The 22,612-nt window shown below is 39.0% G+C and overlaps 1 protein-coding gene across 4 annotated transcripts; it reads right to left on the reverse strand.

Moving 5' to 3' along the window:
* Positions 1–6,731: 6,731 nt before the first annotated feature.
* On the reverse strand, positions 6,732–22,603 carry LRIF1 (ligand dependent nuclear receptor interacting factor 1). Of its 4 annotated transcripts, none has more exons than XM_056123006.1 (4): positions 22,221–22,603; positions 9,849–11,349; positions 8,305–8,577; positions 6,732–7,649 (listed from the first exon to the last, which is right to left on the reverse strand). In XM_056123006.1, exons 1-4 carry the CDS (start codon positions 22,286–22,288, stop codon positions 7,206–7,208), a joined length of 2,286 nt encoding a protein of 761 aa, XP_055978981.1. In that variant the 5' UTR covers positions 22,289–22,603; the 3' UTR covers positions 6,732–7,205. The 4 variants fall into 4 exon arrangements, with proteins under 4 accessions (XP_055978981.1, XP_055978980.1, XP_055978982.1 ...); XM_056123005.1 differs by having other exon boundaries at positions 6,732–7,652; positions 22,221–22,600; XM_056123007.1 differs by lacking the exon at positions 22,221–22,603 and adding an exon at positions 21,708–21,991 and having other exon boundaries at positions 6,732–7,652.
* Between the last annotated feature and the right edge of the window lie 9 nt (positions 22,604–22,612).

Raw genomic sequence — 22,612 nt, forward strand, 5'->3', positions numbered from 1 at the left:
GAGGGCTCCAGTAGTCCTTTCCAGTCCTTATCATGAACTTTAGATTCTCTCTGAGATTCTCCTTTCCACATTTTTGTGGAGCAATAAAGTTTTTTTTATTGAAACCTATTTTTTTAAAAAAGTGAGAGAAGAGAAGAGAGTACATTGCCCAAGAGAGAACACAGATTTCTCAAGAGTGGAAATAGTGGGCAGGAGCGATAGCACAGCCGGTAGGGCATTTTGCCTTACATGCGGGCTACTGGGGTTCGATTCCCAGCATCCCACATGGTCCCCTAAGCACCACCAGGAGCAATTCCTGAGTGCAGAGCCAGGAGTAATCCCTGTTCATTTCTGGGTGTGACCCAAAAAGGGAAACAAACAAAAAAAGAGTGGAAATAGGCAAGCAAAGAAACAGAGACAAGCAAACAAGATTTACTTAGATAAAAATAAGGGGCAGAGGGACAGAGAGAAATGCATTCAAGGAAGAACACAGGTTTAAAGACCAAGCATCTCTTTTTCAGTATTTGCATCTTTTTTTTTTCTTTCTTTCTTTCTTTCTTTTTTTTTTTTTTTTTTTTTTTTTTTGCTTTATGGGTCACACCCAGCGGTGCTCAGGCTTTGAGCACCTGGCTTTGCACTCAGGAATTACTCCTGGCTGTGCTCAGGGGACAATATGGGATGCTGGGATTCGAACCCAGGTTGGCCAAGTGCAAGGCAAATGCCCTACCCGCTGTGCTATCAATCCAGCCCCAGTATTTGCATCTTAAAGGGCTGATTTTCATGCCTTTGAAATACTTCAGGGTTGGAGATTAGGCATTTTCCTCTGAATATTACTTCCCCAAAAACTCATTACCAGGGCCTCCCTTATCTATTTGCTTGCAACAGTAAGACTCAGAAAACCATCTTTCAAAGTTTCTCATAGGGCTCTTAGTCAGGACTCAAGTATTTGTCATGTGTCTTTCCACAAGTTTGCTTTAATGACAGTGTAGCTTCCATTCTTCCACAGCAAAACATCCATGAAAGAATTTAGCACTTCAAACAACCCATAGTTCTTCCAGAATATAATTCAGAAGTGCCAGGTCATTAGTTGATTCCTTAGAAATAAGTAAAAAGGCGTGGCCCATACTCAAAAGAAAGATCACACAAAGATGTTACTATGGGAAGGATCTCACTGGGGAACCTAAGAGAAAGATCAGAAAAGAATCCTATGTGTTTGAATACTTGCTATATTATAAAATTGGTAATACAGTATTGCCAATCAAGTAAAGATGTGCTTTTTATGTATATGTACAAAATGGTATACAATTTTGTTTTCTAAGAAGATGGCCAAACTTTCAGCACCACACCCTACACCAGTGTCCATTTCTCTTTTAAGGCCCTTAATCAATGCACTTACGGTACCTTTATTTCACCACATAGTCCATCCCACTGTTCCCTTTGACTTTCTCAGTAATGTAACTCAGGGTCAAGAAGTTGCCATCATTTGATATCTTCCATTTTCTTGTTTTACTGCTTTAGGTATCACTGAGTGAAATCATCTCATATTTGTTCTCCCTCTTCGCTCAACCCGACAACCTTTAGTTCCATCTCTGCTGCAGTAAACTGTATGGCTTAAGCTTTCGTGTGTGTTTTAGGTCACACCAGGCAGTGCTCAGGGGTTACTCCTGGATCTGCCCTCAGGAATTAATCCTGGAGGACTTTGGGGACTGTAAGGGATGCAGGAGATCGAATCCTGGTTTTGCAAGGCAAACAGCCTATCATTACAGCCCATGTATTTCATCTTTTGTTATAGCTGCAGAGCATTCTACCATATTATATATATGTATATATATACACACACACATACATACCACAATTTTGCGATAGTACAGCAGTAGGGTGTTTGCCTTGCATGCGACCAAGTTGGCCAACCTGAGTTTGATTCCTCCTCCCCTGTTGGAGAGCCCGGCAAGCTACCGAGATTATCTTGCCCACACGGCAAAACCTGGCAAGCTACCTGTGATGTATTCGATATGCCAAACACAGTAATAAGTCTCACAACAGAGACTTTACTGGGCCCACTAGAGCAAATCGATGAACAATGGGAGGACAGTGCTACAGTGCTTTTTGGGTCACACCCGGCGATACACAGGGGTCACTCCTGGCTCATGCACTCAGGAATAAATCCTGGCAATGCTTGGGGGACCATATAGGAATGAGAATGGAACCAGGGTCATGTGTACAAGGTAAACGCCCTACCTGCTGTGCTATCGCTCCAGCCCCTACTTCTTTATTCTTATGTCATTGAATACCTGAGATGCTTCACGTCCTTACTTTTGTACTCAGTGTGCACATATATTTTTGAATTAATGTTCTTGTGTTTGGGGATAGAAACCAAGAAGTGGAAGTGTTGGGTGGTACAGAAGCTCTATTTTTACTTTTTGGAAAAAAGTTTATGCTGTTTAAAAGCAGATTCTTGCCCAGAGCCTCCAGAAAAGAACCTAACCTGGTGTACAATTTTGTTTTCTAAGAACCTAGCCAAGCCCACTTGGGATTTCTGTCTAGAATTTCATGATACAATGGATTTTGTTTCATACTGTCCATGTATTATGTATTATGCAGCAATAGAAATTAAGACAAAACGTTTAGACATAACTATGTGGTAAAGGAAACTGCTACATGTTCCTTTTTGCCTAGAAGCACAGTAGCACTTTTCTCCCATTGTTCATCGATTTGCTCGAGCAGGCACCAGTAATAACTCCATTGTGAGTCTTGTTACTGTTTTTGGCATATTGAATACGCCACAGGGAGCTTGCCAGGCCCTGCCATGTGAGTGGGATACTCTCGATAGCTTGCCAGGCTCTTCGAGAAGGATGAAGGAATCAAACCCGGGTCGGCTGCGTGCAAGGCAAACGCCCTACCTGCTGTGCTATCGCTCCAGTCCATTTTGCCTCATAGTGTCACAAAAAGACTGAGACATTAAAAAGTATCCTGAACTGAGAAACAATAGGATCCTGTGATTTAGACCAACATTTCTCAAAGAGGGGACATATGGGGACATGAATTTGACTTGAGTATTAAAAGTGATGAAAACTTACTGAAAATAAAAAGTCAAAATAGTTAACTTTAAAAGCAGGCTTCAGAGTATTACAAAAGGATCACATTTTTTTTTCTTTGCTTTTGAGGTCACACCCAGCGATGTTCAGGGATCGCTGGCTCTGCACTCAGGAATCACTCCTGGCGTTCCTTGGGAGATCATCTAGGATGCCGGGGATTGAACCCGGGTTGGCCGCATGCAAGGCAAATGCCTTACCCACTGTACTATCGCTCCAACCCCAGGATCACATTTTTTTAAAGCACAAATATGACACACATAAAAAGATCAGAAAAGAAACACATTACAAAGCTAATAAGGATAAGCTGAATGATGGCAGTGTGAAATTTTATTGTCCACTGTCCACTGTCCTCCCGTTGTTCATCAATTTGCTCAAGCGGGCCCAGTAACGTCTCCATTTTGAGACTTGTTACTGTGTTTGGCATATTGAATACATCACGGGTAGCTTGCCAGGCTTTGCTGCGCGGGCGAGATACTCTCAGTAGCTTGCCGGGCTCTCCAAGAGGGGCAGAGGAATCAAACTCGGATCAGCCATGTTGGCTGCGTGCAAGGCAAATGCCCTACCGCTGTTTCCTAAGAATCACACACTGCTGTTTAAACTTTTCAAAGGAATTAGCAAGTTTTGATATTATGTTCTCACTAATAAAAAGGTAAATTAAGAAGGCTGACACTGATCACTGGATCCAGCAACATCAGCAACATGAAAATCACTGAAGTCCTTGAAAAATTAATTTTGTTGGAATAAGGGGAGTAAACACTGGCTAGACAGTCTGATTTCCTCAAAATGTTAAACAGAAAGTCAGGATATGACCCAACAATTACGACCTAGGTATGTATATATATATATATATATGTATATATATATATATATATATATAGAGAGAGAGAGAGAGAGAGAGTACTGAAAACATAAGCACAAAAGTTCGTACATGAAAATTCACAGAAACATTAGTAACATAACATCTTAAATTCCAAAATATAAACAATCGAAATGTCCATCAATGGATGAATTGGGGGCTGAAAAGATAGTATGTTGGATAGGGCACTTGTCTTACACAGTCAGTCTGGGCTCGATCCCCTACCCCAACCCATTCCAAATTGCTCCCACAGCTCAGGGATCACTCTGAGTAGCTCCAGGGATCAGAGAACCAAAGGTAAACTCTGAGCACTGCTGAGTGTGGTCCAACAACCAGAACAATAAAAATAAACAGATGAACGAACATATCCATATAAAAGAAAATATTAACAATTGAAAAATAATTAAGGGGGCTGGGGAGATAATGATCAAAGGGCCCAAAGGTATGCTTTACATACAGGAGGTCAGGGTTCCAGTTCACAAACCACTTGGTTCCCCAGTCACCACCAGAAGTAACTCCCATGAGCACAGAGCCAATGGTAGCCCTGATCACCATTGGGTCTGGTCCCAAAACTAGTAATCTATTCTACAGCATGGCCGAAACTTGAAAACATCAAATTATTAAAGAAACCAGTAACGAAAGAAATCATGCTATATGGACGTTGCTCAAAAAACTAGAAATTGAGCTCCCATTTGACCCAGCAATACCACATCCGGGAGTATACCCTGAGGGACCAAAAACACACAGCAGAAACACCATCTGCACTCCTATGTTCATTGCAGTACTATTCACCATAGCCAGAATCTGGAAACAACCTCAGTGCCCAAGAACAGATGAATGGATAAAGAAACTATGGCACATCTACACAATGGAATACTATGCAGCTGTCAGGAAAAAGAGGTCATGAAATCTGCCTATAAATGGATGGACATGGAGAGTATCATGCTGAGTTAGGAGAGGCACAGATATAAAATGATTGCACTCATTTGTGGTATATAATAGATATTAGAATGATATCCATGGCCAGAGTAAAGGGTTAGGAAGACTGGTAAATGGTTGGATCCAATCACAAGTGTGTGGGGGGGCTGAGGGTAGGTAGGATAGAGAAGAGAATGCTATGACAATCATAGCTGGGAATGATCACACTGGACAAGATCTGAGGGTTAAAGGTAGGTAAGGGAAATTCTTGATAATCTTTCAGTATCAATATTGTAAACTATAATGCCCAAAAGGGGGGGGGGGAAGAGAGAGAGAGAGAGAGAGAGAGAGAGAGAGAGAGAGAGAGAGAGAGAGAGAGAGAGAGAGAAACAAATGCCATAGAGGCAGGCAGGGGAGGGATTGGGGTGGGGGCCTGATGGGAGGGAACCTGAGGACACTGGTGCTGGGAAATGTACACTGGTGGAGGGATGGGTGTTGGAATGCTGTATGACATGAAAGGCTTTGTAATGGTCTATTCCATAGTGATTTGTTAAAAAAAATTCATGCTGCATGATTCTTCCATGCAAATGAACATCCAAAGAGACATTAAGACACAAAAAAATATAGTAAGTGATTGCCTCGGGCTGGGAGGGTATAGAGATTGCTTACTATGGACAAGAATATTTGGAGGAAGGGGCATCATGAATATGTTCTAGAATTAGATCACATTCATAATTGCATAACCCTGGAATCTAAAAACACTGAACTGTACACTTTTAAAACTAGGGGCTCACCATTTCCAGTGATATTCACTTAGTGGTGCTTGAAAGGTCACCAGGGCCAAATCAAGGGTTTTCTGCAGGCCATATGGCACCAGGGATTGTATTAAGGGCCATCCACACACCTAGCATGACTCTTAAGCTTTTTTTTTTTTTTTTTTTTTTTTAGGGGGGGTGATCTGGGCTGCACACAGCTACACTCAGGGCTTACTCCGGGCTCTATGGTCTGGGATCACTCCTGGAGATTGCCAGTGGACTCTATTCAGTGACCAGGATCAATGCTGAGTCAGCTGTTTCCAGGGCAAGCACCTTAATCCCTGTACTATCTTTTTTTGTTTTGAATTCTGGATCACACCTGTAAATATTCATGGGTTATTCCTGGGTCTTGCATGCAGGAACCACTCCTGGCAGTACTCAGGGGACCATATGGATGCCAGAAATCGAACCCAAGTCAGCTACATGCAAGGCAAGCATATAACCTGTTGGGCCATAACTAGGACCTTCTCCTGTATGATCTTAAAGAATAAATTTTATGATATTTACATGTAAATTGTTACCAATATAGCTTTGCAAAAAGGGGAAGAAGGCGATGAGAACTGGCATTTGTTCTACCCCCTTTCACTACTTCTGATTTACTGTTCTATCTTGTAGCTAATGTATGAGGTTTTTTAAACTTTCCAGGATTTGTTGATAATTTTTTTAAATAGCTTTTAGGAAAATTTCTCCTTCCCCTTATTCCTATCTTCATATCAATCCTGAATTCTCTAAATCAAAGATAACCACATGTATATTTTTTAAGGTCACTATTAAGAAAACCTACATTTTACAATTTGTAAGTTTTAAATGTGCCTATTTTTCAGATTCATTTTTTATACAATCCAAGTGATACGTATACTTTTTTAAAAAACCATTTTCCTATGCATAACATGTTTAAGAAATTAAAAAAATCACATGACCTGAATTCGAAAACCTGTTTTAGATAATATAAAACTGTTTTGTAAAAGTTAAAAAACTGTCCCTCATTCTTAAGAAATGTTTGAATATTTAAATTCTATAGCTAGAACACATTTTCTTTCATGAAATTAAAAAAAAATGACAACAATGTTGGTAAGAATGTATCATTTTATGGATAAAAGCACTAAACAAAGACATGTACAAGTTCACAACGGAGCTAAATTAGAGTTCATTTCCTCTTGTGGATTGTTAATTTAGACTGTACATAATAATTATCTGTTTCTGGAATAACACCTGAGCTATTCAGCGAATGATACAAATAATAGGAAAAACTTTACACAAATATTGAAACTTTGCGAATGTCTAGTAAAATAATAGAAAAATAGAAAAATTTTCCTTTTTCCAAAAAAAGGATATCCAGACAAAGATTCTGATAGCCCTGGCAGATTATTCACAAATCTTATGTGAATCAACCTCTGTATTCTTTAAACAAAGTTTTATAGTCAACTGATGAAAACACAAGTTTCATATTCAAACACACATTCAGACTACATCTACAATTAATACCAAAAAAGGGAAAAACACAACTATTTCACCAACAGCTTTATATGCAGTTAAATTTTATTATTTTTGGTGCATCTTCTTACGTATTTCTTCAAGAGCTGCTTCTTTTTCCATCAATGCCTGCTTAAGTCTTCGTATTTTCTCATCTCTAACAGTTTCTTCTAATTGTGGAGGAGTCATGGGGAAAATATCTTCAGTATAACTTATATTAAAGGAATGACTTTCTTCAAAGGCTGCATTTGAATTCAATGTAACTGTCTCTTTGTTTTCATTAGTACATTGTTCTAATTCAGTTTTCTCTTCATCTCTGGAAGTTTTGTTGCTGCTTGTGAGAATGCTATCCTGTGGTACATCTGAAGCTGGTAAAACACTGCTGATAAGTTGGGAATTAGTGACATCAGTTCCTCCATTTACTGGTGTGTTAAGAGTACTCTGACTCTTTCTCTTCTTGGTGTTACCCGTCGTCCTCTTAAAGGCTTTAGCTTTTCTTTTCTTATCAAAACCCTGCTGCAATGTTAAGTAAGATTCCAAAGGAAAAACAAAATATTACTACCACAAATTATTACTATAAAATGTAAACTTAACAAAGTTTGCAGATATAAATATTTAGCAACTCAACAAATTTACTGAGAACATCTATGGCAAGGGACTGTTTTAATTCTAGCTCTGTGCTCAGAGATCACTTCTGGTGAGGCTTGGGGGTCCATGTGGTACCAGGGATTAAACCTGTATTAGCCACATGCAAGACAAGTGTCCTGCCCACTGTATTACCTTTCTGGCCCCTAAATATGTAGATTTTAAAAGATGTTTGTATTAATAATAGGGATTAACACCTGCATGCTTAGATTTTTCCCTAAATTGGAATATTTACCTAAATTCTTCAAAGAAGGTTTAGCAGGCTTAAAGGCTATGTCTATTTTCTTGTAATTATGATTAAAAAAAAAAAAGACAGTAGGTAAATAAAAACACTTGAAGTACTATCTTTAACTGTGGTTGCATTTTTACTTTTGCATGTACAATTAAACAATTTTTGGTATAAAATATATGCAAATTTGGCAGCTACTGTCACTCATATAAATTAGACTTTAAAAAAATCTAGAAAATGAATATATCTTCTAAGTTTTGGAGCACCTACAGAGGACATTTTAAAATCTATTACCTGTTTTCTCTCGTCTTCCTTTACTTTTGTAAACTCTTTCTCTTTGTGAGTATCGCTCTTTACCAAATTTCTAAAAGTATCAGAACTTTCTTCAGAACCCAAAATGTCAGGAATCCGTTTAAGGCACACTCTCACATCTTTAGTAAGACCAAATATTTTTTTTAACTCAGCATCACTCTTCAGACATGATGCCTTACTGATTCTCCCTTCAGATTTTTTGTCATTTCTTTCTTGAGGAACTTTTTTAAATGTTGATGCCATTTCATTCTGGATCTGGAATTAGGAAAAGAAAACACACAAACTGACAATTACTTAAGCTATTTTATCAAACTAGACAGTCATAATGGTTGGTTTGCTTTACCACTGTCTTACCACCACTGAACAAAATTTAACTGAATACACATTTAAAATGCTCCCCTCATTCACAGTCTCACAATTTTCTGGTAGTAGAAGTTAACAATTCAATTTTCCCCAAAACAGCAAAACTTAATCCCAAATTGAGAATAATCTATGACACTACTGAAAACTAGTCTTCTGAAAAAGTCTTATTATTATTATTATTTTTTCTTTTTGGATCACACCCGGAGATGCTCAGGGGTTACTCCTGGCTCATGCACTCAGGAATTACTCCTGGCGGTGCTCGGGGGACCATATGGGATGCTGGGAATTGAACCTGGGTTGGCCATGTTGGCTGCGTGCAAGGCAAATGCCCTACCCGCTGTGCTATCGCTCCAGCCCCCAAAAGTCTATTATTTTTTTAATCAACCTTTTATCAGTCTTATAGTTAATTAGAATTCACCTCCTTGCATCTCTTGAATTCAATGAATTCTTAAGAAGACTGACTAAGTTGACTTACAAGTAAGGAAGGAAAAGGTAGGTTCAAATATTTAGTGAGCAGACAACATAGAACAGAAAGGTAAATATGTGGGTATGTTAGGTAATTGGATGAGTTGTCAGGGAGAATAAAAAAGAAAAAGGGAAACCTGTCTACAAAAAAAATAACACTTTCAAAGATGCTGATAAATCTTATTTCATAACTAAAAGACATTGATTAACCGTGTACCATCTGGCTAAAAAAAAAAATTACTAGGTCTCTGCTAACACAAAACAAACCAATCTCTATCAAACTCTATTATACATAGCGATCTTTTTATATATTAAAAGCTATTACATACACAGGCTGTATAAATGTATGTATACAGACACACATACACACACACACACAATTTCACTAATAAATTCACACCATCCTTTCAACTCTTCTGAACCATAGTGTTCTGTGATATGTCTGATATTGTTTAAGGATTTGGCATGCCAAATGATTCAAGAAAAAGGTGTTGCTTGGACTCTCAATTACACTCCTCAAACATTTTCTTTTGATAAAAGTTTTTACTTAAACTATTCATTTGTGTATGGTATGTGTGTGATGGAGTGGATGATGGGAGAAAGGGAGAAAAAGAGTGTTATAGATAACTAACTTAAGAATTAAAAAAAAAAGAAATTTCTATGTAGATAAAAAGAACACCCTAACATGGGAAATTTACCTTTGGTTCTTGGTCTCTGAAAACACACTGTTGTGAAGTAACAGATGTTGCATCAATAGAGGAACTTATTTTCTCTATGCTCTGGATGATATTTCCTTTTCTGGGGGCATTTTGTCCTGTACTAAATCCATCTGGAAGGACTGGCTTTGTGAGTAAAGTCTTACTTTGTTTTAAGTAGTTAATAGATTGATTGCTATTATGTGGGTCTGGGGTAGAAAGAGATGGTTTTTCCACTTTTTTATTCTTCTCTGCCCTTAGATTGGCCATGGAAGCAAGTTGGGTATTTGAAAGTGATTTTGTCTCCATCAGGGAAGATTTACTTTTAGCCAACACAAAATTTACAACCTCTCTGGATATTTCTGTAACTGGACTTGAGCTCACTATCTGTGATGTATCTTTTCTTGGTGGAATATCAGGAGAAACAGAATTCTGCTGATCAGTTTGTGCTGGCAAAACATCGGTCCCCTTTTTAGCCAATAGATAAACTTTCCCATTAAACATAACCAAAGCATTATCTTTAATAGGCATACTTTTGGACTGTGTCCTGCTAGAACCAATGGTACTCAATGGTGGCATACTTATGGTACTATCTCCCAAACTTTTCCTATCTACAAAAGTTTTTAAAATCTTTGAAGCCACATTATTTGAAGATTTAACAGGAACAAGAGAAGGCTGTAGATTTTCTTGAAAAATCCATTTCACTGGAGCAGTTTGAGAATGCTGGCCACCTTTTAATTGTGTCTCTTTAGGAACATTCTTTGGAATCTGTGTGGTATTTAGTATTATTGGCTTTGCTATCTCTGTAACAGGTTTTGGGTAAATGCTTTGAAAGTTCTTGGTAACTACACTTTTCACTGTATTTACAGGAGATACATAAATAACAGTTGGTATTTGGGAGGCCTCAACTGTTCCTGAGGTACTTGTGGTTGCAGATGCAAGTATCTTTTGCTGAACTGAAGGAGGCAATGATGACGCTGGTACAGACTTCACTTCAGCATGGGCAGGAATCTGTAAATGATGCCCAGAAGGTAAAACTGGAGACTTCACGGTCATCGGAAGACTCTGGGTATTTACTATAAAATAAGATGAATCATTTTGTGTTGAGGAGGGAGAAACAGCAAATGTCTGCATGGTGAGTCCATCAATTTTCACACCATGACTCTGAACTTTAGAAACTGATGAGGAAAGATTTTCAGTTACCACAGAAGTAACTCTAACTTTTTCTGTTGTCTCTACTGTTCTTGTAAGAAAGTAGTTTGAAGAATTGGCTGGCTGAAAAATGGGCAATTGAACTGATGCAGCTGTGGAAGAACTGGAAATCTGAGTCTTAAAAGTAACTTGAACTGGACTTCCTGTATTCCCTTTCAAAGCATCAGACATGACTGAAGATTGAACTAGTGGTATAGGATTTCCAGAGGAATTAGGAATTGGAAGTAATTGCAGGAGATTTTTTCCATCCGAGCCAATCGTCTGAACTACTTGGTACATGCAGCCTGAAACACTTAAAAGAACATTATGAGTAAATAACCAAACATACTACATGGTATATACATTTTATTTAAAATAAAATATATCTTCAAATACTATATGAAAAAATTTTTATAAAATGTAATTTCTCACTTTGTTTTCAAAGTGAAATGATGCAAAAACCGAGATTTTGAGAAAGTAGAAAAGATAATCAAAAGATATAATCAGCTTTGATTTAGAGCTTCTTACATGATTAGGCAATAAGATGTTAACATTTATTTCTACAACTAAAAGTAGATTTTTCTAAAAATGTTAACCTTTCATAAAATTATGCCTACTAGGATACATACTCCATAAACTATTATTATCTTTTTTTAAATTTTGTTTTCCTGTTGTTTCCTTTGCTGTAACAGTCCCATTTTACTGTTTTGTTTCCCTCAGACCCTGCCTCCAACCCCATTCCTCCAGTCTGTTTTGTGTTCTTTCCAATGACAATGACTCACAAACTGTCTTATCAGTAGATTCCTTTTCTGTTTAAAACATCACTTAAGGCCGTTTGCCTTGCAGGCGGCAGACCCAGTTCAATCCCCAGCATTCCATATGGTCCCTCGAGCACCTCCAGGAGTAATTCCTGAGTGCAGGGCCAGGAGTAACCCCTGAGCATTGCCGGGTGTGACCCAAAGAGAAAAAAACAAAACCAAAACAACAACAACAAAAAAACTCGATTATGGAAAAACTTGAATGTATCACAATTCTAGAGACTAAACTAAGTTATTTCTTTATTCTTTATTATTTCAGTGCATGTAAAATTTGGTAACGAAAAATCTTGGACTGGAGATGACTCATGTAGTTCCAATTTCCTATTAATTCATATAAAGAAGCACTGCCATTTCAGTTTAAACATTTTCCAAAAAATGTGGAACACAGTGGAAGGCAATATATGTACTTTTTCACCCAGCCAATTTTGAGCCTGATGCTTATCAGCTAATTTTTAGTACAGATTGTCTAACTTTTAGAAACGTTAATAGATAACAATATGTCTGTGTAGTCAACTATTTGTAAATTTCTTGAATACAAACATCTCAAGTTACATATACCTAAAACCACCTCTTAGTTTCTGAAAACTGCCAAGCTCTCGGGGGACTCAGGTCATGATACATGTTATCTCTCTACCTCCATGTTATCTCTCTTCTCTCCTACTAACTTCACTCAATTTTCAACACAAACTGTACTTTTAAAGAGATATATTTTCTGGCTACTTTATTGACCTGAGTCTTCTTAATAATAATATCTGCAAATTTCCTGTATGGCATATATCTTGGTTGCTATCATATGTTAATCTGCTATTTTTTTTCTATCTAGAGCCTGTCTTGCACGCTAAATTCTAGACATGAGTGAGTGCAGTCTATCTCCTATAAAATTGAGACCAAAAAAAAAAAAGACAATGAAATGATTATAATTCTAAACAGCTATAAAGATGTGTTTACTAACTATATTTTTATAATGAGCTGAGCCTAAGGACATGAATTCTGCACTTACGTTGTTTTAATTTAAGCATGAGACATGTGGGCTAAATATGTCTACCTTTCTGATCTTATGTGGCCTACAAACTAAGAATAGAATTTGTATTTTTATTTGTTTGTCTTTATTTGGGGGCCATACCCTTCAGTGTTCAGGGCTTACACCAGGTTCTGTACTCAAGGATCACTAACTGCAGGGGGCTGATCATACATGCTGTCAGGGACCAAACCCAGGTTGGCCACTTTCTCCACAGACCTAGGAACTGGTTTTGTTATCCTGAGAAAAAAAGAGTGTGGCATTTTGCTCTCTGTGTCTTATAGTTTGAGCCATACTTTTTTTGTGGTTGTTTTTGGGCCACAACTAGCAATGCTCAGGGACTACTCCTGGCTCTGCATTCAACAATCATTCCTAGTGGTGCTTGGGGTACCACCTGGGATGCCAGGGATTAAACCCTGGTAGGCCTTGTGCAAGGCAGTATCCACTGTACTATCTCTCCAGCCCATTTGGATCAAAGTTTTCTCTATTAAAATTCTAGCCCAATTCTTTCCAACCTCCAAACTGTTCCACATCTTCATTTGGGTGAATTAAAAAATTCTTGCTCTTTTTCTTATTTTCTTCACAGGATTTCCTAGATACAATATTTTCCTGTCTTTTTAATGACTTATTCATATCCTTTCCCAACTTATCCTACCCAGGAACTGGAGAGATAGCAATGCGCTGCACTGTCTTCCCGTTGTTCATTGATTTGCTCGAGCGGGCCCATAATGTCTCCATTGTGAGACTTGTTACTGTGTTTGGCATATTGAATATGTCACCGGGAGCTTGCCAGGCTTTGCTGTGTGGGCGAGACACTCTCGGTAGCTTGCCAGGCTCTCCAAGAGGGGCGGAAGAACTGAACCCGCCTCGGCCAGACCGCTGCGCACAAGGCAAGGGCTCTTTAATAGTCAACAGTTGGAATTCAGAGTTTAATGAGAGGTTCCCTCTTCCTATTACATACTGTCCTGAGATATTATATATATTTTGTATATATATACTCACATACACATGGCCGACCCGAGTTCGATTCCTCCGCCCCTCTCGGAGAGCCCGGCAAGCTACTGAGAGTATTCGATATGCCAGACACAGTAACAACAAAGTCTCCAATGGAGATATTACTGGGCCCGCTCGAGCAAATCGACGATCAACGGGAGGGCCTTTACCTTTACACCTTTACCTTTACCACATACACATATGTGTGTATTCAATTAAATCACCATTCCTGTATCAATAATTCAAACATTTATATTTTAGCTCTATGAGACTGTCACACACACACACACACACACACACACACACACACACACACACACACACTTTCCCTTTTGACCTCTGATCCTCTTAACCCTCATGATCCATTCAGAATCTCAAATGCACCTAAAACTCAATGTGGCTAGTTTTAGGTGCGCCCACACCGCTCCCCACCCCCCCGTTATTTCTTTAGTATTTTTTTCCCTTTGATAAAAATCACACCATCAACCCTAGATGTCTAAATCAGAACAATTTTGCTTTTCATCCTCCCTACTCAATCTCTTACAAAAACCTAACTGATATTAACTCTACAATTCCCTCAATCTATTCAATGCGTTCCAAATCAAACTGTCTTACTCTAGACCAAGCAAATGTCTCCAGCTTAATTTTGTTTTGTTTATTGTATTTGGGGGTCACACCCAGTTGTGCTCTGGGATTACTGGTTCTGTGCTCAGGGATGACTCCTCTAGGTGCTCTGGATACCATATGCAGAGTCAACGATCTAAGCTGGGTCAGCAGCATGTAAAAGTCAAGCAAGCTACCCATTGTACTATTTTGTTTGGGGACCACATGCAGTGATATACAGGGGTTGCTCCTGGCTCTACACCAGGCAGGGATTGCCAGGGATTAGACCCAGATCAGCTGTGCACAAGGTAAATGCCCTACACACTTTATTATGGCTCACTGGTATTCTTTTCTTTAGTCTATCCTTCCCCCTTTATACATTCAGCAGACTAAAGCTGTAAAACACTTCAGAATATTTCCACAGTTCATTGAGCCATAGAAAGAAAACCAAGCCATTCTGATCTAATGAAAGTCAAAGGAAGAGAGCTTCTCAAGAAAACTGGGCAAATTAATGAAAAGGTTCTGAAACCAAGTGGGATGAGGATTTTAATGTGCAAAGGAATTAATGGTACAAGTGTCAACTGATAGCATAGTCATTTTTTCTCAGAAAAGTTTGATGGGAAAAGAGGCTCAAGAGTGAATATGAGAAAAAGATATTAATACAGACAAATCTTTTATGAAATTTGACAACAAATGGGAGAAAAACAGGCACATAACTGGAGGCCAAATGAAGTCAATAAAAAAATTGTTTAAGGATAGGTAAAAGGTAAAGGCCCTCCCGTTGATCGTCGATTTGCTCGAGCGGGCCCAGTAACGTCTCCATTGGAGACTTTTGTTGTTACTGTGTCTGGCATATCGAATACTCTCGGTAGCTTGCCGGGCTCTCCGAGAGGGGCGGAGGAATCGAACTCGGATCGGCCATGTTGGCCGCGTGTAAGGCGAACGCCCTACCCGCTGTGCTATCGCTCCAGCCCAAGAATGTATGATATGCTCATGGAAGACTCATTTCCCACGTGTTCTTGCTGGTACATACTGCTATTCAATTATTTCTTTATTTTAATCACTGACCTATCAAGATTTCCATTACATGCTCTTTTTTTTTCTTCTTTCAATTCTTCCATTCTAAACAGTCTATTTTTTAATTAAGCGAAAGGCAACATATATTTATTTTGGTTTGGGGCCCACACCTGACTCTGCACTCAGGAATCATTCCTGGCTGTGCTCTGGGACTATATGGAATGCTGGAGATAGAACTGGGGTCAACTGCATGCAAGGCAAGAGCCTTACCTGCTGTACTATCTCTTCAGCCCTCCATTCTATACATCAATGAAAGCATTCTCAAAGTACGTTCTTGACCTTATTTATCTTTCAAGAAAAAAAGACTGTACCATTTTTTATGGTTTCCTATTTCCTTCAAGTATCTTCTATAAAAGGAAATACACATAATGTACATGTCTTATAATGACTCTCAAGAGTGAGATACCTTTAATTCCTATCCCCTAGTATCTGCTTCATCTCCATATTTGTGATGGCTTGCCAAACACTTTCATTTACAGAGAATTGAAAGTGAAAATGAATGTCCACTGAGGCCAAAGAGACCACTCAATGGGCTGGAGAACATGCTTTGCATGCAGGAAGCTGAAGTTCAAACTCCCCACATCATATGGTCCCCCGAGTTGAATCAGGATTAACTTCGGAGTACTGCTATGGATACAGCTCAATAAATAAATAAATAAAATTACTTTCCACTTAAATCTAGTACTCTATTCTATTTATTCATATGGTAACACTATCCAAGACACCCAGATTTAAATCAGTTTTATTATTCTGCTTACTCATCTTTGATTCACCCACAGTACCATTTATAATTACAAACAAATAGCACTCAATAAATATATGCTGAATGAATCACTAAGTCTATAAAATTTTCTTCTTTTTCACAACGCATCATATTTCTTCACCATTGCACTTGCCCCTCTTGAATAACCTGCATCAAACCTTACGATTAGATTTTATCTCATTCTTGTATTTCACTTTGATGTTGAAATTTCTGTATTTTACTTTTATGATTCCAGCCACTATTATTTATCTCTGGCAGATTAAAGCACTCTTTCTATTCTGTCATCTACATCAAAATTTCAATAATTATTTTTAACTTAGTTTGATAATAAAAGATCAGATGCAGTCTTGTCCCATCTAGCATCTACAACAGTATTGCCTATTACTTCTCAATATTAAATATCTGGTCTTTACCAAAGAGGTATCTACTATCTGGGATATCCATGCATACCATTTATTGTAAGTATTCTTTTCTTTTTAATTGGAGAATGCAATTCATTTTTTTAAATTTTTTTATTAGTGAATCACCATGGGGTACAGATACAGACTTACAAACTTTTGTGCTTGCATTTTAGTCATACAATGGTCGAGTACCCATCCCTCCACCAGTGCCCTTTTTCCACCACCAATGGTCCCAGCATCCCTCCGGCCATCCCCACCCCACCCCCTCCACCCCACTCCCCCCTCTGTGGCAGGACATTCCCTTTTGTTCTCTCTCTCTTTTGGGGTGTTGTGGTTTGCAGTAAAGGCATTAAATGGCCACCATGTTTGGTCTATAGTGTACTTTCAGCACACATCTCCCATCCTGAGCGGGCCCTCCTAGCACCCTTTACTTGGTGGGCCCTTCTCTATCTGAGGTGCCTTTTCCCCCAGCACGTGAGGCCAGCTTCTAAGCTGTGTAGTAATCCTCCTGGTACTTATCACTACTGTTCTCGGATGTTAGTCTCCCATTCTGTTACTTTACAGAGAATGTAATTCTTTTTTTAAAAATTTTATTGAATCACTGTGCACATTGTGCACATTGAAGCACAGCGGTAGGGCATTTGCCTTGCACGCAGTCAACATGGCCGACCCGAGTTCAATTCCTCCACCCCTCTTGGAGAGCCCGGCAAGCTACCCAGAGTATCTCGCCTGCACGGTATGCCAAACACAGTAACAACAAGTCTCATGATGGAGACATTACTGGGCCCGCTTGAGCAAATCGATGAACAACGGGAAGACCGTGACCATGATTGAATCACTATGAGAATTACAAACTTTCATGCTTGAGTTACAATCACATAATTATCAAACACCCATCATCTCTCCACCAGTGCACATTCCCCACCACCAATATCTCCTGTATATCCCCCCTTTCCCACCCTCCCCCTGCCTCAATGGCAGACATAATTCCCCATAATCTCTCTCTACTTTTGGGCATTATGGTTTGCAATACAGACCCTGAGAGGTTATCATGTTTGGTGCTTTATCAACTTTCTGCACACATCTCCCATCCCGGCCAATTCCTCCACCCATCTTTTTCTTAGTGATCCCTTCTCTATTCCAGCTGCCTTCTCCCCTTTGATCATAAGGCAGGCTTCCAGCTATGGAGCAATCATCCTTGGTTTGTGGGGGACAGGAATTGAGGCACACCTTGCACACCCAAAGCTGAACTGTTCCAGGCATCCTCTATTCTAAGTACTATTAAGAGATTTTAAAAACTTTTTTCAATAATATAAAGCAGTTATCTGAGGTTCAACTTCAATTCACTTCAGAAAATATATGCTAGTCCTTCAAACTCACTTTAACTTCTTCCCACTTGGGATCCCTAAAGCACTGCTGCTTAGCATTCCTAAATCACACAGTGTTTAAGAAATGCCTATTCACTGTACTACCTCTCTAATCCAACACACTTAGAAATTACTGACATTTTTACTAGCCTAATAAAAACAAAGTACTTATATATCAGAAATGGAATAACGCAAATTTTGCAGACAATAACCCTTTTTGTTGACATTTTGCAAAATATATTTTTCAACCACTAGGAAAACTTTTCCCATCTTACTATGGCATTCATTATATACATGTATAACAGACATGAGTACATGATGTAATAGTATACATGGTAATATATACCATACAAAATTATGTATATAATAGATATACTATTACAAATAATAGCTATTAACTAATTCTATAGTCCAGCCAAGATGGGCAATGTCATTCCCACTTTATAGTGGGAAAAAACAGAAGGTAAGCAATATTAAATAATTTATTCAGAATTGCATATTCTCTTGGGCAAGCTTATTCACTTTCTGGTATTTACTTTAGAATGAGGCCTAATATAACACTGCTCAAAGTCCTCAAAAGCATAAAATGAGAGATTAATGAGAAACAGATTTGTTAGTTTGTAAGGTTTATAATTCTTATGCATACAAATCCACATAAAAACACACCATACAAAACTAGATGACAAATGTCAACTAAATTACCTTTTCAATGTCAACTAAAAAGACAATGAAGCATTATCTTCCTAGCCAAACCAGTGCCTTTACTGGGGACATATTTTAGCTACCCATTTGAGATTAAAGGGTTAATGGTGGATAGAAACCAGGATTCAATCACAAGACACCCTAATTCCTATTACTGTGGTATATATTATCACAGGCTTTTACTATAGCATGTCACAGACATAGTAACTCTCCAGTTCTAACCCTATTTGGGTTTCTAATTCAAATCTCTTTCCTTTCTGGGTATGTTTCTCACCTCAATCTACCAATCCCTATCAAATAAAATGATATCATAATCGATTCCCTTTTCTTTACACCAATGTACTGATAAAGTGTGCAATTTTCCCTTCTCTGTTTTCTGAATTCAACCTTTACTCTACATCAACTACTTTAGGCTCTTAAAATCTCTGAAAGGACAACTGAAATAAAATACTTTGGTCTTTGATCCCTTGCCCACAAAGTCAACTCTAACACCATTACCTAAATGCACATTTCACCATAAGTTCTTTTTAAAAACACTTTTCTTTTAAAAAAATTATCTCCAAGAGATAAAATCTAACCACTTTAGCAAGGCAAACCAAACTGCTAAGTGCATTACCAATTTATACTGCTTATAGTATAGAATAAAAAAATCAATATCAATTGCTTGAAATAAGACATGCTGGAGTTTTATTTACCAATAACCTCTTCTTGGGCATATCCTGTATTCACCTTTAATTGGAGAATTGACTGCATACATTAACCAATTCTGCTGCTCCGGGAATTTTACAATTCTCTTTCTCTATGTCCTCACAGCACCTTGTGTAAAACAATTAAAATTGTACCGGTCTCCCCAAAAGATTATAAGTTTTTTCACAGGCACAGTCCATAGTATCCTATTCTTCAGACTATCATACAATAGTCATTCAGTAAATTTTTTAAATCAAACGTCTGAATGACACTGATAATAAGTATTGAACTAGGTCTAATTTCAAAGTTTGTTTTTCTTTATGCCATTTGATTCGTACTTTACTCTTTGTTAATAAAGCCCAAATCTAAACAAACTTATTTCACAAATATCTTATTACCACAACTATCTTATTATCACAAATATCTTTCAGAATTTTCCTTTTCAATATGGAATTAACCTTAGGTATTATTTTATGTCCTGATGAAGACGATTTAAAAAATAAACATCCTGTATTCTATTATCAAATAATAAGTTTTAAAAACAAGCAGTAACGAGAAAATTTCAAATACCGAGACAGAAAGGTAAGTCTTACACTCATTTTAAGTTTTTACATTTTAAATTTATCGCAAAAACTATTTAATACTATCAAAATATCAGAAAAAGAAAGCTTTTCCAATAAAGAGCTGACAATCAAATTATTTGCAAAACTGTATTTGGATGATGCATATTTACTTCTAAGCAGCAGAATCAAGTATATAATCAATATGCAAAGTAAGGATCAAACAGCTTCAGAAAGACGTGGTAATCTGCCCCAAATTATAAAGTAACCCCAAAAGATTTGAAAAACATAAATGCATTCAAAGGTGATGAAAACAATGCCAATGAATTCGAAATGATTTGTGAATGTATCTGAAATATGATTCTATTTATAATTTTAAAATATCAAATATGGATAACCAAAAAGAAAAACCACAAATAAAAATGTAAATCTGTTTCTAAAAAAGAAATACTAAAGTAATATGAGTAAGTCAAATGTCATTAAACACCATGCTACTAAAAGGTACTAAAAGAAATGCGCAGTATTTTAAAAGAAACTCAACTTTTATATATCTATCTATAAAGGACATTACCTCGGCCTCTTGCCCCAACCTCCATCGAAACTATTGGGCCCAGCCGGTAGGTAGGACGTATAGCCGCACAGCCCTGTACAGCCGGTAGGGAGTATGCCTTGCGCGAGGCCCACTCAAGTTCCATCTCCGATCTCCCGCACCCTACCTCCAGCCCCAACCCCAGAATCCGCCAGGCGTGATCTTTAGGCGCAGAGCCAGGAGTAAGTTCTGAGCACCGACTATAAATTCAAGAAAGCCAATTTTGATTTGAGAGACAACACATCTGTCTTTGTAGTTCCATTTTGTTTTAGCTGAAAATTTCTGTAGACCATTTCATGTCCGAATGTTAATGCTTTTGTGAATGTCTGTATTTATAATTAATGTTTGTATCTATTTGTAATTAAAGCTACTTCGTAGGCTAGAATCAGGAACAGTGACAGCGACTATTAGCTATTATTAGCTGACATCTAAATACTGCTTCTCTAGCTTCCCTGTACTATTTTTTTACACTCATTATTCTCTTGAAATATCTCTAGGTGCTTTGATTTACAAACTGGAAACCAGATATTTGGTTCCACAAATAGTACCCGGGAAAGCTAAAATCAAATACGTGCAGACTGGTCTTCTTCGATCACAATTCTTTTCCTTCCGTGATTTTTCCATCTCAATTTACAGGCTTTCTTCATATTTTCTTTCTGCAGAAACCCATTAACTTTTCTTCACGCAACTTACACGTCCATTAACCATGGTGCGAGCAACTTAAAAATACTCTGCCACAAATTTTGTTCCGGTTTCATGTGATGCTAGCATAAGGTTTAAAGAGGTAAAGAGGGGAAAAAAATAAAAAAGGAAGGCTGCGTAGTACACTGCTTAATAAATTTACAAATGAGTATTTCTTTCTCAGGCATACTGACATCTCCCCACTGTCAAACGTGGTTCCTCCAATGAGACACCCAATTAAATCTGGCACACCAGTCACCTGCTTCTAACAGGCTGCTCCAAAGGGTAGGTTTTATAGGACCACGTCTCTATTCCATTTTCTTTTCCTTCATAGAAAGCTACTGTTCTAGTTAAAAAAAAAAAAAACCCAACCCAACCCCGCAACCCACTTACTCTGGAACAATTTTCCAACCTCTCCATCCAGATACTCATTTGCACACGCAAAACCGCCTTCTTTTCCTCTCCCTACGCTCTGAAATCACGGCTGCTTGCACGGGAGTCCAGCGCCACCTGGGTTGCACTTGCAACTCCGCGCTGATAGCTGCGCACTTTTGCCGCGAACGCGCGAATCTTCCAGAAGATTTTGTTTCCCCGGGAACGTCGGCCATATTGCTGTCCTCGCCCGTGGGGATCTACTCCTCGACCAAAGACACTGGCGACTCCGGCGTCCTGCGGAGTCACGGCGGGGATCTGGCTGCGTCCGGCGCCGGGCGTATTTTCGGTTTGTCTCAGTGACGCTTCCTTGAGGAGTGCGCGCTCCACGCGCTGAGCGCGACGCGACCGGCACTCTCGCCAGCGTGGCTCGGCCCGCGGGGTGTGACACTCCTCGGCGCGGCAGAAAGGCAGGAAGCGACGGCCCCGCTCGACTTCCCGAGAGGCGGGCGAGGGGCGGGTGTGTCGAGGGAAATTCGAAACCGGTACTTACCAATGCGAGGCGCTGCCTGACTTTTCTTCAGCAGGTTTCAGGAAGATCCTCTGTAGGTTATTAGACATTTTAGAGGGGCGCCGGGGGCCAGAGCATCCAGGGGAGTGGGCAGTAGGGAGCCGAGGTCGTCCACAAGACTAGAAAATAGCGCGGGCGAACTGAAGGCTGCAGTTGCCCGAAAGCAACGCGACAGAAATCGATGCTGAAGAGAGCGTCGGCGGCTCGCGACTGGGTGTGTCCTCGGCCGAGGAGGGAGGGAGCAGAGCCCACTAGCGCCGGAAGTCTCCAAGTAGGTGACAGCGTCAGCCCGTCCCTAAGCTCCCAGACAAAAGTCCTCTCCGAGTCTCCGCCCCTTAGAGCCTACGACGTCGGTTCAGAGCCACCCAGAGTCG

This window comes from Sorex fumeus, unplaced genomic scaffold (assembly GCF_029834395.1).
Source record: "Sorex fumeus unplaced genomic scaffold, SorFum_2.1 ptg000047l, whole genome shotgun sequence".
NCBI lineage: Eukaryota > Metazoa > Chordata > Mammalia > Eulipotyphla > Soricidae > Sorex > Sorex fumeus.